General features: G+C 32.2%; 1 protein-coding gene across 1 annotated transcript; it reads left to right on the top strand.

Annotated features, from left to right (window-relative positions):
• The first annotated feature begins 5514 nt into the window (after positions 1–5514).
• Positions 5515–14285, top strand: LOC124532399. The gene is made up of 9 exons (XM_047107301.1): positions 5515–5632; positions 5922–6109; positions 6856–7019; positions 7819–8072; positions 8552–8648; positions 11216–11315; positions 11971–12078; positions 12391–12555; positions 14229–14285. The coding sequence occupies exons 1-9, from the start codon at positions 5515–5517 to the stop codon at positions 14283–14285; spliced, it is 1251 nt and encodes a 416-aa protein (XP_046963257.1).
• The last annotated feature ends 1335 nt before the right edge of the window (positions 14286–15620 follow it).

Genomic DNA, 15620 nt, shown 5'->3' with positions numbered 1-15620 from the left:
GATTATGAAACAAGATTTGATTTACTTAATATTTTCAATTAAATACATGTTCCCAAAGTCGGTGGTGCATTGGAGATGTAAAGGATGGTTATTTCTTACTGTTTTATTGTCTTAGAAAAGACGCTAAACCATCATTTGTCTGCCTATGAAGAAATAAGTCTTGACATTTAAAATAAAAACTAGAAATGGATGTTACACAAAAGAAAATCGGAAATTTCAAATCTTAAATTTAATAAAAAAAATCTAAATTTAAGAAATAAGACATAAATTGCGAACTTAATGTAATAAACCATAAATCATTAAAACTCGTTTCATTCTGAGAGGAATAATTGAAAAAAAAAAAACAGATGACAAACATTTTCATTACATTCCGCTGGAAATGAGTTGTGAATGTAAACGCCATTTGCGTTAATGAATCTTAGTAAAACGCAGGTGTTTTATTAAAATTAAGTTAGACTCAGTTATGACGGTAAAACTAATGTTCAACTTGGAGTTTACTGAGGCAAAGAAAGGAAACGACTTAATATACGCTAAAAGCGTAATAACGTGCCGCGTTACAAAAGTGTTCCTTTGAATATTCTAGTATATGAGGGACAAGGAAATATATTATATTTATGTGTTGTAATCATCAAATGTTTTATTTCCAACAACACTTTTTTTAAGAGATTCGACAAGCCATTCTAGCAAGCATTAATTTTGGAAATTTTCATCTATATTTTTAAATATTTTCTTGTCATTATAACACAAATAATCTTGTAAGGCAATGATATTCTAATAAACAGATATGTTATACACATACGTCGAATAATACGAAATACGTCAAACATACCAGTGACATACTGAAATAATGTTTTCTACTTAATGTACAAATAATTATTATTAAGCTAAAGTAGTATTAGTAAGCTGAAGTGGCAGTGGGCTGGTCATATTAGTCATAGAACCGACCACCGTTGGGGAAAACGTGTTCTAGAGTGGAGACCGCGTCTCGGCAAACATAGTGTAGGACGTCCTCAGGCACGGTGGAGTGACGATATACGCAAGGCGGCAGGCAGGAGCTGGATGCGAGTAGCCGGAGAAAGACCACAGTGGCGTGCACATGGAGAGGTTTATTTCCAGCAGTGAACAAAAACGGGCTGATGATGATGATGATGTATAAATTATATAGCAAAAAAGTATAATAATAGAGCAAATTGTACAGATTCAATGCTAAGTATTCATATCTTTGTTCCTTGTATTATCCTAATACACATAATTTATCCTTGTTACCAATTACCAATATTACCTATATTGGTAGACAAATGACTTAGTTACAATTTGCTAAGTATATTTGTATTGTTAAATATAAAGACAGACGAAAGCAAACTTAGTAAAGTTTTGAATCGATTCCAATGCTCGCTTGAAGATTATTTTGTATGTTATAATTATTGATAGTTCAAAATTAAACTGCCACTATTTCGGAGAACATGTCAACCGGACGGGAGAACTGTATCGAGATTTACAGCAATTTTTTCGACTTTATCTTATTAAACTAAATGAATATGTAGACTTAAAGCCGTTCTTGAATTACCTTAGTTTAAAATACATAAAATTGTGTAATAATCTTTTGTACTAAAACTTGTCTATCATTTGATTTGCTTTTTAATTAAACTTTAACTATTCAAGTTATAAAGTAATTTAGACTTTAAAGTAGAGCTCAATTTTCAACTTTTAAACATCTTGAAAACGTTTTTATAGCATTAAGGAGAGCAATAAATCTAGTTTATAAGTTCTATCCAAGGAAAATGTAGTTTTCTAACATTTTATTGAATGACCGAATGGAAAATTATCTTGAAAGACATTTTGCAACCCAAGTCGGAAGCTAAGCACCGATGATAATGCCACTTATTATTTACTTCTTCCCTTTTATAGTTCATCGTTAGCTGTTACGTTTTATTGTCCTAAGTAGTCATTTTATATAATGACAAAGCCAGTAGAGTAACGTCTTAAGTCTCACCTTTATTAGTGCTAATTTATATATTATTAATAACGGCTTTAACTGACAATTTAAATTGTTAATAATTACACACTTCATCTTTTTGTTACGAATGTTAATTAAATGATTACAGATAGAGAGATAAATTAAACCAAACATCCGTTCAAAAAGGTTTCTAAGTAAACCTTTCTTATCTTAGCGTTGTATATTTTACCGATACACAAAATTATGCAGAGCAGAGTCTTCCGTTTTGAAGGGTGAGTGAGCTAGTACAAGTACCGACACAAGGGACATTACATGACATCAGGGATATATTGGTTCAAAAGGTTGGTCTCGCATGGATGTTGTAAATAAAATCGCTAATATTTCTCATGTATAATAAAGATATATTAGCTGTTGCTTGCGGGTTTGCCTACGTGGAAATTGGTTATACATATTACAATTTAACTAATTTAAAATATACGTTAATTTCATATCTCTTTGTAAACCACTTTCATGGATTCTTGATAGAATTGATCAAAATTCTTTCTTAGAGGATGCCTACGTCATAAAATCAAAGTGCATGCCAAATTTCAGCCCGATCCGTCCAGTGGTTTGAGCTGTGCCTTTGAGTTATACAGGGTTATTGGTAACTCGACGGATATCCGTTAGGAGGTGATAGGGGTGACTATTTGCAATAATTTTAACCCCCATTTGTATAATGCAAAAGTGAACCATTTTTGAGTTAGCACGTTTTTTAGTTTTTTTTGTCAAAATTTGTCAAATTGCAACTTCAAATATTTATTGGTCTAGATTATTGAAATTAGAAGCAGTTGCAAAGAACATTAAATGCGCAATATTTGCCTGAAATGTTTACATTCCAGCGTTTCCTCATCGGCTTATAACTACGTGAATTAAAACCGTCCCGTGTTTATTTCGGGAGTGTTCAAACAGCACGAACTGGGCAAGATAAACTTGTCGTCTTTCGTAATTGAAACTTCGACATGTGTTGACGATGTATTTTAAATTTACACTGTAAAAAGTACCTATTTATTTTTCCACATACATTATTCCTTTAAAAATTGCGTCTCATAAATACATATAAAATTTAACCTAATTTAATCGACCTACTTATTTATACTTCAAAATTATATATTGATCAATGTATTGTTTGTTCTTAGTAATAATTTTTAATATGATAAGCGCCTCGACATATAGATGTCTGCTCTTCTTTTGTACTCATGCCATTGAAACGAATTTAAGATTTTTTTATTAATCAAACTTGAACCCCAAGGCCGGACATACGCTATTATTTTATGACTAACACATGACGCCCAATAAATGATATGAACAATAAAAGACGCGGGTGAAAACTAGTATTCAATAAAAAAATTGTAAAAAAAATATAATGTATTTTCTCATGAGCCGTAAGACAAAAATGAAAATCTGGATATTTAAATAATTTAATCTTGAAATATTGTATTGAAAAGACAGTTTGAATACGACAAATTTAATTAACTAATTAAAGATAATTAGTAGAATTTTTTTGTCTAAATATCCATACATAAATCTGAAAACAGCATTTTGTCAAACAATTTAGATTTATATTTTCTTTTTACATTCTGCTTGATAGGCAAAAGGTGTTTTTTATGAATTTGTTTACAAAGGTCTTTAGTAGCTCTTTGTAATGACCGTAAATGATGTAAAGCGAGTGGGCTCAGATACATCTGAGCCGTTTACTTACTACTCGATTTAAAAAAGGATCTCCTTATGCCATATTTTATAAAGGCAGTAAGTAGCCAACAAAGCGACAATAACGCACGCCTTTCATCATAAATTTCGTATAATAATTATATATTAATATAGTAAGTTATAAATTATTTTTATGGGGTTTTGAAGGCCGCTGCACAGCAACACACACGATTAAATATATTTTTAATAAGTAAATATTGGACAACATCACATACATTACTCTGATCCCAATGTAAGTAGCTAAAGCACTTGTGTTATGGAAAATCAGAAGTAACGACGGTACCACTAACACTCAGACCCAAGACAGCATAGAAAACTAATGATAATATGCATCAACTCGGCCGGGAATCGAACCCGGGACCTGAGAGTGGCGTACCCATGAACACCGGTGTACACACCACTCGACCACAGTGCCCAGGCACAGGGCGTAGACTCTCGGGGACGCAAGAACAGACAGACTGGGCAGGGCTATTGTTTTTTCGTTTTGCTCTTGTTCAGATTCCGCTGAGCCCCTAGTACTCGATTCCAATACAAACGTACTTACATGCTAGTATCATTAAAAACATACATCGCGCTCATTTTTTTGGCAACGCACGAGCGTATTTGTGTTATCGTTAATGGGCAACACATTTGCAGTAGTGAACCTGCGTTTAAGTTTTAGTGAGTGAGACAGTAAAACGCGCAGTTATAGAAGCTCGCACAGAGCGCAGAAAAGGTTATTTACGGCATTGGTAGTAATAATGCAAAAGCAATCTTTATTGTACATTAATAAAATCTAAACACAAAAAAAGAGAAAAATTATTACATGTGGGTATTTAGTATAATTATCACCGTTTAATTAGAATCACCTGATATTAGTTGATAGAAGAATAGAGGTTTATAATTAATATTCTAGTAAGCTCAATGCATTTAAACAATTTAGTAATCAATCATTCTGTTTACTTAACGATCGGGAGCCGGCTATAGGAGGTTAATGTGGTCACATCAAACAGATTTGTATTTAATCAACCGCCTTATAATTACGTGTACGGAACGTGCACTGCTAAATATTACTGCTATTAGCTGTTTCCATTGTTACGTATTGATTATTAGATATATAGATATATTTAAAGTTTTAATATTAAAAAAAAACATGTGTGGTGTAATACGTCATACATACTTAAGAACGACAAGATCGATTTTTATCCCTTTGTTTAGCATGTAAATAAATATGTATTTAGGTTGTACATTTTTAGTAAAGATTTTTTAAATTATATTTGGTCTAATACGTATTCGCGACAGCGGTTGGCTGTCAAAGCAGGCCAACTAGCCAACCAGGACATATTGTGACTAGTGCATAGGTGTGTGCGCTAACACAGGCTCACTCAGTCTTTTCCTTAACTCTCATAATGCAATGGCTCAGAAAATTCGATATGTCCGGAAAGATTCAGACGCAAGACCAACGACTTTACTTACCTTTTGAGGTACATTATACACTATTCTAATTTTTAGACTGAGACGAGACAGAAAAATCAATGGGTTTGAATCCAGAACCTTGTTCCTTAAATATTATTCTATGTTATAAGTGGCAAACGAGCAGGAAGCTCACCTGATGGAAACTGATTACCATCACCCATGGACATCTTAACACAAGACAACCTATGCAGTCGAGCTAATAATATACAATACATAATTGACAAATGCAATGAAATATAAAAAAAAAAGTCCAATGGAAACAAAGCAACATACAATCGGTAAGTTTTCAAAGGATAAATAGAAGCGCTTTATTTGCAAAGCTTACAAACAACCTTTTCTCTACATTTGCTGAAAAGATGGAATTTTTTAATCGTCTGTGGACAAAGTCAACTCAATGCAAAGCCTTGGAACAGTCGAGCGGGAAATTAGAGACTTTGTTTTTCGAATCTGTTTACCGTGTTACGTATTTTGCAGGTAAATTTGGGCGTTTGATTTTACCATTTTTTAAAGGCCTCTAATCAAAATGGATATCATATTTAATATTCGTAACCTTAGTGAACTAGCTATCCTTTCCGGTTTCACACGGGTATTATTGTTTACCAAATTTCACAATCAGATTAATAATTTAGGAACTTTTAGAGAAAAATCATCTTATATTTCGTTTATTTTAAATCTGATATACAGATTAACATAAGTATTTATTTGTATTTGTTAAGTTTTTTTATTAGAATTTAAAAAATAAATGTATGTTTTGTCATACCAGGATGGGCTTTATTGGACAACACCATAAAGTATCGCATATATAGTGGGATACTGAAGCTGGCGGTCGGTTTCTTGATAAGCTGCGAGGCTTGGCATCTCGTTAGCCAGTCTACCAGCTTAGATGGCATCATTGACAACGTCAATGTCACCCTCATGCATTTCATTGCGCTGTATAGATATCAAAATATGGCAAGTGTTCAGTACATATAAAATTCTATTTCTAAATAGGTAACTATATAGTGTAATAATCGTTATTTTTTCTTTGATTTGCAATACCTATGGAGGAGCTTAAGTGTTTTGATAAAAAAATACATGTTTAAATAAAATGAAAAGACAGATGTTTGACATATGCAAATTCATTCTCCATATAGATATTCAATAATGATAAAATGAATGGTCAAATTGCAACTTTCACTAGTTTTTTAATAACGTCTCTCTATGTTATTTAGGAAATTATTTACATGATTTATTCGATACATATACAAATAAATTACTTAATCTATACATATAATAAAATTGGAGTGTTTGTTTGTAATATTAAAATAGCCCTTTTTACTCAATACAGATGTATTTATACACGGTACATATACCAATTTGTTTTTTACAATTTTTGTCGGTCTGTCTGTCTGTCTGTTTGTTTCGACTAATCTCTGGAATGGCTGGACCGATTTTGACGGGCTTTCACTGACAGATAACTGATGTCATAGGGAGAAGGCTACAATAATATATTTTTTTGTTATATTCAAAGGTCGCAGGCACAGTTAGTTATAAATAAATGCCGTTACAAACGTTAAGTGACTTTTGTCGTTGAAAAATAATTTGAAGGATATATATAAACATAAATTTTTAAGGAAACATTTGAGTTACATTTGTTGTTTATTTTTAAATAAAATCACTGCTGAAATATTCAATAATTACCTATCCTATACATACAGAGAGCGAACAAAACAATTTACAAAAAGCTCGCGTCGGCAATGGAGTCACCTTACTTTGATACTTCGACACCGAGGCGAAAGGAAATGGTTAGGTTTTGGTCTCAAAGGAACGAGAGATTTTTAAAACTACTCCTCTTGTTGGGCTCCTGTACTCTAACTGCGTGGTTAGTATTAAAATTACCTCATATATTTTACTAACAAATAATTTAATTAAGCCCAAAGTTTATGAAAAACAAAATGATGCACCATATGGATAAGATGTATGTGAAAATTATGATTATATTGTAAACTAACTAAACACGTTTTCTAAGACAAAAAATAATAAGGTATAGTACGACACAAATTAGATGTAGCATCGGGAAATGCAATGGAATGAACATAAAAACGATTACTGCCGATTTACACAACCAATAGAAATAGCTCCATATCGCGCCATTCGATGCTATTCGTCGTTATAGATTCTCGCGTCAGAGAAAGCAAGTGCATGTAAATCGACGTGTCAAATTGACGAACATATTAGGTCATATGATATTACAAGGTATTACGTTTGTGCAAAGATCATATTCGCATGAGAAATAAATATTGATAATTTGGGATAGCGTACTCAATTCGGATGTGATCGGTTTTACGAATTTTGCCGATGCCACATCTAAGTTGTGTCGTACTATACAGCTTTTCTTGAAGAGAAGTTTGGTGCGTATCCAAAGCGGTGTAATGATACACGTGACCGAATGTCATTCGACTCAAACAAATTACTTCACGATATTTTCAAAATTCACTTTGAAAGGAATTGAGTTTGAACTGGTAATCTGACACTTTGTGGCTTTAACTGGCTGTGTTTATTGGCATCGATAAAACATTATACAATTAATGAAGGGCAATACTCAAGAAAAATAATTTACCGCGTATAACTTTTGATCCCAGCACACGTTCTACGTGATTGATGATATTGAACATTTTCAGGCACATCTACCCTTTAGTGGACGACATAGATTACAATCTGATGGTATCAGCGCGCTTCCCTTTTGAATATCAAACGCCGATTCGTTTCCCGATCTTTTACGTCATAGTGCTCGTAGCTTTTAACTATGCCTCTCTCTTCGTTATGGTCAACGATCTCATAATGCAGGCGCATTTGATGCACCTGTTGTGTCAGTACACCGTATTGGGAGATTGCTTCGAGGGCATTATTGACGATTGCATTGGAGATAAAAATAGTAAGATCATTTGAATCATTACATATTTTGTTCTAAATGCTACTTCCAATCCTTTAACAAACTCAATTTATAATGAAATAAATTATTTGATTAATAATTTTGTTCATGAGAAATATACCTATATTTTTTATTAACAACTTATTTGATTATAAATTATTTTAATAACAATAAATTTTAATGTTTCACATCCACATTGCTTTGACGGCTACATTTTTTAAAGTTACTTTTATTTATTTGAAATAAGATTAATGTATCTCGATTCAGTAATAAGAAGTTTAATTGTTATAAGGACAAAATTTAATTCAATTTAATGGAGTCGACAGTCTAAAATTTGAGTGTTAATTTTGGGATCCGGTCCCTTCTATAAATAATAATTGTTTTTTTTTTTGCTTTTTAGAATATTGGTAAACACTTTTAGGAGTTTTTTTTATTATTTTTTTTTTACATATCTATGGAATATTAAAGTATTTATTTTTCAGGAAAGGACGAAAGACACATTATCAGTACGGATCAATTTAGAGAGAAATTCTTAATTAGGCTGAACGATTTGGTGGAGCAGCACAAATTTATTTTAAAGTAATTATTATTTTTTAAATACCCACGTAATAGTAAGTAAAATCTTTTAAATAGTGAAATAAAAAGAATGAAAAACAATTTCTGTCATCATCTGATGGAAGTTTATGTGAATGTTAAAGACAATTTGTTTTATTTTTATTTGTGATAGGAAAAGGAAAATGGCGGTTGGGCCACTTAACGGAAAGTCATAGACAACGGCTGTGTTGATAAGAAACGTAAATTATTTCTTAATACACATAGAAAATTCAAACTATTATACAGAACTTATACAGAAAATATAATACAAACTATTGTTGTTAGGTAGAACCAATGTTAAGGGACAAACAACCCTTAACAACGTTTATGTTTACAAAAGTTGTTATTTTAAATCTTAATTCAATTCAAATAATATCTGTCTAACGTAAATTTACATTATTTTATAAGTTTAAATTTATATACATGAATTAAATATTATCAATTACCAGACAAATGAAAATAAACGCGATTCAAAACCCTTTGTACCCAAAAGGTAGCCCTTGAGAGTACTGGAATAATAGATTCCAACATTGTTAATTAATGTAGAGCGCTCTGAAACTCAAAATACAACACCGCAGACTTGTTTTGAGTACCAAATATTAAAGTGTGACTTAAAATATATTAATTCACATTCACTTGGTGTTAGGGCTTTGCGCAAGCCCGCCTGGGTAGGTACCACCCACTCATCAGATATTCTACCGATAAACAACAGTACGCAGTATTGTTGTGTTCCGGTTTGAAGGGTGAGTGAGCCAATGTAACTACAGGCACAAGACATAGCATCTTTCCTTAGTTCCCAAGGTTGGTGGCGCATTGACGACGTAAGGAATAGTTGATATTTCTTACAGCGTTATTGTCTATGGGTGATAGTGACCACTTACCATCAGGTGGCCCATATGCTTGTCCGGAAAACTATGCCATAAAAAAAAAACATTATAATTAATGTTATTCACTAGTATTAAATATACGATTAAATAAATTACGATATTTCAAATTCATATTTACTCGGTGGAAAGATCTTGCATATAAAGTCCGTCAAGATCGGTATCATTCACGCGTTTTTCCCACCGCCAAGCCGCCTAGAATATTGTATAGTATTGTTGGGTCCGAGTTTGAAGGTTGAGTCAGTATAACGATAGGCACATGGGACTACCTTGGTTCCAAAGGTGTGTGGCACATTGGTGACATAAGAATTAATTTATATTTTTAACCGTACCATGTATACAGACATATTTTGGCAGTTGTGACCACATATAATCGGGTACTTCGTTTTTCCTATTGCCTACATATATGAAATAAAAAATAAATCACGTTTGATCCGATTTCAATAGACCTAATACAGATGATTGTTGTGACTGGTATAAGTAATCTGCCTCCAGGTTTATGAAATATTTTTGTCGAACAAGAAATTGCTAATTTTCCCTGGTTCCGCTCGCGTGAACTTTAATTTTACCGATTGTCGTATAATACAATAATCCTCCTAACATTAAAAATAAAAGGTCGTATGTTTAGATATTCAATTGTTTATTCAATAACAGAAGAACAGCTGTATGAATTAAGATTCAAATTTGGAATGCCTGACTAATATCTCCTGTGGAGAGCCACATCCTTCACAAGCGGCTGTAGCGTGTGTACATAAGGATAAATATGTGAAATCATTTGTAACCTGTAATATATCCGCCACGTTCGATTTATGGTTTTGCTATTATGACCAGACGATTAGCGCCATGGGTATTATTTTTGTTTTATTAATTACTTCAACTTGTTTTGACCCTTGCAACAAATACCTAGGAATTATCTGTCATTAGTTCTAGGTTATAGACTCTGAAAGAAAAATCAATTGCGTCACGGACAGATATATTAATTTTATATAAAAAATATATAAATTATTTTATATTTTCAACTACCTTTATTCTAATATAATTTATATTAATCTAGTTGGAAACAGTTTATTTAATAATGAAATTTGTAGAGATACTGATATGGTCAAAAGTTCGTGAATCATTATATTAATTAGTATTAGAGTGACCGAACAACTCTCGCTTATATAATTTAATTAGTTGATTTATTTATAGTATAGTTGAGAAAATGATTATTTTTATTCCTAAAAAAATTGTTTTTTTTTTTTAAGTTAGCTCGTAGTGCTCGGTTTAGTATTTCATTATTTATACGAATGATATTATTATTTAATACATTTAACAATTTGCTATTAACTGAGTTGCTCGTAAAGAACAGTTAATTTTTTTTTTTCATGAAACTCAATGTAATACTTTTGATTGATACTTTGCTCCTCGATTAATAGGCTATCTAATATTGAAATAATTATTAAAAATAGTCCAGCATTTACTGTGATTTGCGCGATTAACCAAAGAAACGAACTCTTCATCTTAAGATAATAATAATATTGGTATACACTTATGTTTATAATAATATTATAATGTTTATATATTAATTAGATTAAGAGATCAATGGTATTTTTTAGTAAAAATTAACGAACGTGGCCTTTGGAATAATTCTTATGTTGTTCTTACTAAAGTTTGTTTTGTATTCAGCAACACAATGGAACTGAAGCATTCGTTGAGTATGCCAATGTTGGGACAGCTGGCGGCGAGCGCAATGCTCATATGCTTTGTTAGTTATCAAGCTACAAGAGTGAGTAAACTTCTTAACGTTCTCCCTTTCAGAATATTCTCCAGAATATCGATACTTCTTGTTATTTTCACGACATGTTACACAAACAAATGATATCGAAAAAAGCAAAGCAAAGTAATAATCGTTACTTAACTAATGCTGTACTGTTCAGCTGAGGCCTTCCTTTCCTTGTTGAGGAGATTCGACGACCTCCATGGTCGAGTGGTGTGTACACCGGTTTTCATGGGTACGCCACTCTGATGTCCCGGGTTCGATTCCCGGCCGAGTCGATGTACATTACCATTAGTTTTCTATGTTGTCTTGGGTCTGGGTGTTTGTGGCACCGTCGTTACTTCTGATTTCCATAACTCAAGTGTACTTACATTGGGATCAGAGTAATGTATGTGATGTTGTCTCATATTTATTTATTATTATTATTAAAGTTAAGAGGAGCTTCGAGCTCATTAATACTTAAAAGCATTTATTACATCTACATATTAATACATTCACTAGCTCCGATATATTACTAAATGCTCAAAATACATTTATATTCATCAAAGGAATTCGCTTTAAATCGAATTGGAAAAAGGAATTGGATTCGAATGGTTTTATCCGAACTTTAATTTTACTCTTCGACTGTTTCTAAAGCGATTACACCGTCGTTGTCATTTTACAGACGGCTGGACCGAGCAATGTAAAGTTTTTCATGAGTCTACTCTATTTGATGTACAACCTTTTCGAGTTGTCTATTTTCTGCAAGTGGTGTGATGAGATCAAATTACAGGTACATTAGGTATAAGTTATTAATATATAATAGGCAGGTAGACTGGCAAAGCCTGGCACCATGTGTTAATTAATATAATTTGGTAAAATAAAATATTGACTGTCATGGCCGTTTGTATTCAGCTCTTTGTAGACAGCACTTCTACGGTGTAGACATGTGTCCATGGGAGTGATCGTTAGGTGTCGTGAGTAAAATTCGGTTTGGGGAACAAATATTATATACGAACAATAAAACATATTTGAATATTTAACACATGCATATTATTTCAATGCTGTTTGTCAATTAAGTATATTTATAAATATTATTTTTCAGAGTGAAAACATCGCGAATTCAGTTTACTGCGCGCGCTGGGAGCGGGGGCTGACGGCGACACGCGGAGTGGGCGCGCGCCTGCTGCTGATCGCGACTCGCGCTCGCAAGCCGCTCGTCCTCACCGCCGGAGGCTTGTTCGACTTGTCACTCGCCTCATATACCACTGTATTTATCCACATATATTATAAAATACATAACGGAGAAAGCATGTCCGAGCCCGTTTTTAAAAAACATGACGTCAGCTTAGCTGACGTCACGTGTGACAGGGGTTCGATCTTTGTCCATACTCGGAGCTTTGAAATTAAACTCAGGGAATATTCTTCTCTGATTTATTCCAATATGAGGCGGTCCGATCGCTCCGACGGCTCGACCAAGCCTGTCGATACCGGCGGGCGCTTGATCTTTTATAACAAAAATAGGTGGGTAGACTTATTCACTCAACATAACTGTCAGTAGTTGTTTACCAACACTAGAATATTTCAGACTAATTTTAACATTTCAAAATTAGCTAAAAATTATTAATTTAACAATCAAACAGTTTTAAATTATTAAAATAATAATTTCTGTACAAACTCAAACATAGTCAGAGGACAAAAATTATTAATAATTATTATATTAATAAATTAATCTCAAATCATATAGTTATATCCGTGTTTATTTGGATAGATTTTAGAATAATTGTAAAAAGTAACTCATTGACACGTGGATGATATTTGATACATGATACCTACATGATCAAATACAATAAAGATTGTCTTACGTCATCTTAAATCATATTTAGCTAACGGAACCTGCCATTTAGTGAAACCTGTTACGAGCCGATAATATTTTTTGTGCTTCAAACAAACGTGCTTTGTAAATCAGTTTTTATAACGAATCGAACGATTCATTTGTTTGAAACGAATCAAGAAATTACGAACCACCACACCTGGTCGTTTTGTACATGTATACAAATAAATTTCCCAGAACTGGGATATATAGGTTAGGCGCTTATTCCACCACCCTACACGTGTATCCATGGGATACATTGGAATGTATAATGGATACACATGTAGCAGAATTTCGTTAAAATTAAACACCCGCAGTTTTCCTCACGATATTTTCTTTCACCGCATGGTTTGAATTCGTAATCATCGGTTAAAATGGGCCTTCTAACCACTGGGCCGTATCGTTTCCCATATATTTTTGAGTATAAGGAAAACGTGATAAAATCACACATTTCGGAATAAACATATATTTATATGCTAATGTAAATTTGAATAATTTTGTTAGATTTCCGATACGCTGGATATATATTTACCGACCGGTTAATATTTCTTTCTTACACATTTTCAGCTTAGATCGTTAAATCCAACACAGTATTCGATATGAAATAGAAGCTTCTAGAGGCCTGAAGTACGTACTTTCTTTCTGTTCATGGCTACTTGAGCACGTGAACCAAAGCATTTTCTTTATAGACGTGCAGTTGTCGCATTGGTCTTTTCTTAATTTCAATAATAGTGTCAATAACGAAACTAGTTAGTATTGGATGACTTCATTTGTGGAGATTTTTCTTTCGTTTGTTTTAATAAGAAGCAAAAAAAGATATTTTCTTGATACAAATATTAATGCCCATAATATTTTTAGGCGGTCCTTCCTTAATAATTGATTAATCGTATTATTATCAGAACCGGAAATATAAAGTTCCAAATATTTTTTCAATTCTAGTAATATATGACGGAGGTCTGCGGTTAAACGAAATAAAATATTTAATTAAATTGAGCACCTCGTATTTTCAAATTCAGATAAAATTAAAAATTAATTAATAAGGTTTAAATAAAAACTTATTTGTTTTTCAGTTGGTGAAGACGTCCTATTCAGCTGTAACTGTTTTGCGAAGATTTCAGCAGAATTAGCTGTAATCGTATACTACTTATGTAATGAATAAAATATTAGCAACTGTATCCATATTTTAATAATCATTTATATCTAGTGTTCTTTATAGTTTATTCGTATTAATATAGACTTTGAAAATATAAATTTTAATTTAGAATTTATATTCGTTCGCCATTTTAAAAATGCATATTCGTTTTTCTTTTGTTTCAATTTTTAAAATCACAATTAGTTATTTTATTACTACATACCGATAGTATTCTTTTATTTAATGTTAATTTGTAATTAGTTGTTAAGCTATCTCCAATTTAAATTGAGAATTAACTATTGAAGTTAATAAATAAAAGAAATATTAGTAAATTCACAAATTCTTAACATTTATTTGCGACCATCGAAGGCGAAAACGGCTAGTAATTATGGTGTAAGTTTTAGTAGAATAAAATGGAATTCGCATTCGAAACCTGGAAAGCCTGCTTCAGTTCTCATGGATGAATAACAAATGAGTGGCTGGTCTTTCATGAATAATGATGACGACCATGCACTGTCCAAACGAGTTTAACCGCCTTGAATGATTAATACGATTGAAATTTAATAACGGTTTCAGTGATTTCATTATTTGTTTCCATTGTCATCAAATAATTACATTTATTTTGTAAGACTGTAAAGTAGTCCCTTTTAAACTGAAAGGGCAAATCAAAATTCTTATATCAAAAACAAAATCAAAATAAACAATTATGATCATCAATCATTTGACAATTAAGTGAAGCTACCACCGGTTCGGAGAGTAGATTCTACCTTACAAATCGGTGGTCTTACCTTCGATGAAATAAAAAATACAGGTTACCATTTTGAAATTAAAACAAAACTTATCAAACCACTTGCGTGGACAGGAGCCAGAGTGGCAATTCTAGTAAAAAAATGTAACTATCGCAATCCATTCGAAAGGTAATCCTCGTAAAAAATGTCGTTTCCTTTCTACGATCACAACGATTCAATTGCGATTCGGCCGAAGGTAGATTGAAATATAATCGTGATCATATTGTAACCTATATAAATAAGTAAAATTTACCCGCCGTTACTGTGAAGTTGAGGTTTCTTTTTGCAATAAAACGGACTTTACTTTTTTTTTTAAATTAGGAACTATTTTGTTTAATATGGGAATTTACAATCATTTGTTCTGTAAGTCTTTATTATGTTCGCGTTCAGACGCATTTTTTAAATAATTGAAAGTAAATTTATTTATAAATAAAAATTTTAACAAAAAGAAAAACCGACTTCAAACAAAACACTATTTTAAAACGAATGAATATGCACGAAAAAGTAATAAAAATAATTGCGTATTCAACATATTTTTTAGA

The sequence above is a fragment of the Vanessa cardui genome, chromosome 9 (genome assembly GCF_905220365.1).
Source record: "Vanessa cardui chromosome 9, ilVanCard2.1, whole genome shotgun sequence".
NCBI lineage: Eukaryota > Metazoa > Arthropoda > Insecta > Lepidoptera > Nymphalidae > Vanessa > Vanessa cardui.
This window is presented reverse-complemented; position numbering and strand designations above follow the sequence as displayed.

Bases quoted from the DNA above. Each gene is read 5' to 3' on its own strand.
- LOC124532399 (XM_047107301.1), top strand. From the start codon at position 5,515: ATGGAATTTTTTAATCGTCTGTGGACAAAGTCAACTCAATGCAAAGCC. The intron at 8,073-8,551 runs GTAAGATCATTT...TTTATTTTTCAG, and splicing joins TTGCATTGGAGATAAAAATA to GAAAGGACGAAAGACACATT. The intron at 12,079-12,390 runs GTACATTAGGTA...ATTATTTTTCAG, and splicing joins GTGATGAGATCAAATTACAG to AGTGAAAACATCGCGAATTC.